Genomic DNA, 1,857 nt, shown 5'->3' with positions numbered 1-1,857 from the left:
GGGGGGGGGGGTAGAAAGCAACCAAAGGACTCATATGCATGCATATAAGCATAACCAATGGGACACAGACACTGGGGCGGTGGGGGCTTGCCTGGGGTGGGAGTGGCTGGGGGGGTCAATCGGAGAAAAAGGAGACATATGTCAAACTTTAGACAATAAAAAAAGAGAGAGAAAAGTTAATTCACAGCTTTAAATAGGAAAGGTCAAAAATCACGAGTCAAGCAAAAAAGTGACTTTGCGGTAGGCAAACATACCTGGGAAAGTCGCGGCCACTAAAGAACGAACGGGGTAACTTGAACTTCCTTGAAGTAAGAGCGTCTGCTCATCAGAAGGTGGAAGTGGAGGCCGCTGCCGGCGCACCTGCAGCCTGTTTCTCTCCAGGCCCCATGGGCTGCGGGTGGGAATCCTCCCAGGGCAGGTGGCCACGCCGTTAAATGCAGACCAGCCTGCAGACCAGAAAGGAGCCTGGCTGTGGGCTCGGCCACGGGAGCTGGAGATGCAGTTGCCTGAAGTGCTGATGCGGCACATCTTCTCCTTCCTGGATGCGGCCAGCTTGCTGCGGGCGGGCCAGGTGAGCATGGTGAGTGCTCCCCGCCTTCCCTCCCTCTCCCCCTGCCCCCTCCGTGGCTCTGTCTGAAATGACCACACTAAGACCCCCCCTCCCCTCGCTCCCCGGGCCTCGGGATCTTGGCTCCCCCAGCATCACACAAACACGGCCTTCCTTCCTTCCGTCCTTACCTTGACCTCGTTCAGGCCTGGCATGCCTGTCCGTGGCCTTGGGAGTCAGATGAGTCTCTTGGCCACTTTGAGTGCCAATTAGCAAAAGAACAGAGCGGCACATGGAGTGTTGGGGGGGGGGGGGTTAGCATCCTTCACTCTGACAGCCTCCCATTTTGTTCAATGAAAACGACAACAGGATGCACAGGATCCTTGTGCTGACGGATGGTTCTCGAAGCCCCATGTCCAGCCCAGGAGTCCCTCTGAACCTCCCAGGAGGGCCCTGTCCCGGCAGTGACTGCCTCTGCTGCCACCGCGTCCCATGGGCCCCGCCTGGGCAGCTTTGAGAGCCGTGATGGTGGCCTGTTACCTCCCAGTGGGCCTTGCTCCGGGGACAAATGATAGTGAAGGAGGGGCCCACATTTGGGTACCAATTGACTGCTTCTCTCCCCCTTCTCTCTCTCAAGTACTGGAAGGACATTGCAGATGAGGAGCACCTGTGGTGAGCGGAGGCCTGGGGGCGGTGGCTGGGTGGGGAGAGGCCTGAGAGGAGGCTGCAGCCGTTAAAGGTGGTGCCAGTGAGGCCCAGGGACCAGGCCACCTGACGGTGCTGTGACTCTTTCCAGAAACCTGTGTCAGAGGAGATGGAGGATCTCCTGGGAGGGCCTGCAGGTGCCCTCGTGGAAGCAGCTCTTCCTCACCCAGGCCAGGCGCGAGCACTGCATGATGAGGGCCCAGCCGCAGGACTTTGCCTACAGGGAGGCCACGGGCGGCCTTGGTATGGGGATGGGCAACACGGTTCACCTGTTGGAGGAAATGCACTGGTTTTGGGGTGTGTGTGTGTGTGTGTTCTCATTCAGTGAAGAGAAAGGGAATGAAGACGTAATAGGACTGGGCTGCTGTGATGACAAGCACTGGTCCCTGCTTCCAGCTGTGTCCCCTGTGACCTGTGCTGCTTGGAGAGCCAGAGTGATCTTTGCACAACATCAAACTGAGCCCGTGATTCCCTTTTCCCAAAGGCTTCCCATCCCTCCTAGAATACACATTTTAAAGGAAAAGGAAACATTTATTTTTCATTGATTTCAGAGAGGAAGGGAGAGGGAGCGAGAGAAACATCAATGATGAGAGAGAATCATTGAT

General features: G+C 56.8%; 1 protein-coding gene across 1 annotated transcript in view; it reads left to right on the top strand.

Annotated features, from left to right (window-relative positions):
- Window positions 1-1,347: 1,347 nt before the first annotated feature.
- The window catches only part of LOC102243644 (F-box/WD repeat-containing protein 12), a 10,311-nt gene continuing 9,801 nt past the window's right edge, over window positions 1,348-1,857 (top strand). Inside the window, exon 1 of the mRNA XM_014543485.1 lies at window positions 1,348-1,495. Coding sequence (XP_014398971.1) covers window positions 1,441-1,495 — 55 coding nt within the window. The 5' untranslated portion in view covers window positions 1,348-1,440. The remainder of the gene's footprint in view (window positions 1,496-1,857) is intronic.

This window comes from Myotis brandtii, unplaced genomic scaffold (genome assembly GCF_000412655.1).
Source record: "Myotis brandtii unplaced genomic scaffold, ASM41265v1 scaffold327, whole genome shotgun sequence".
Lineage (NCBI taxonomy): Eukaryota > Metazoa > Chordata > Mammalia > Chiroptera > Vespertilionidae > Myotis > Myotis brandtii.
The sequence above is the reverse complement of the archived record's forward strand: the minus strand, read 5'-3'. Positions and strand labels throughout refer to the sequence as shown.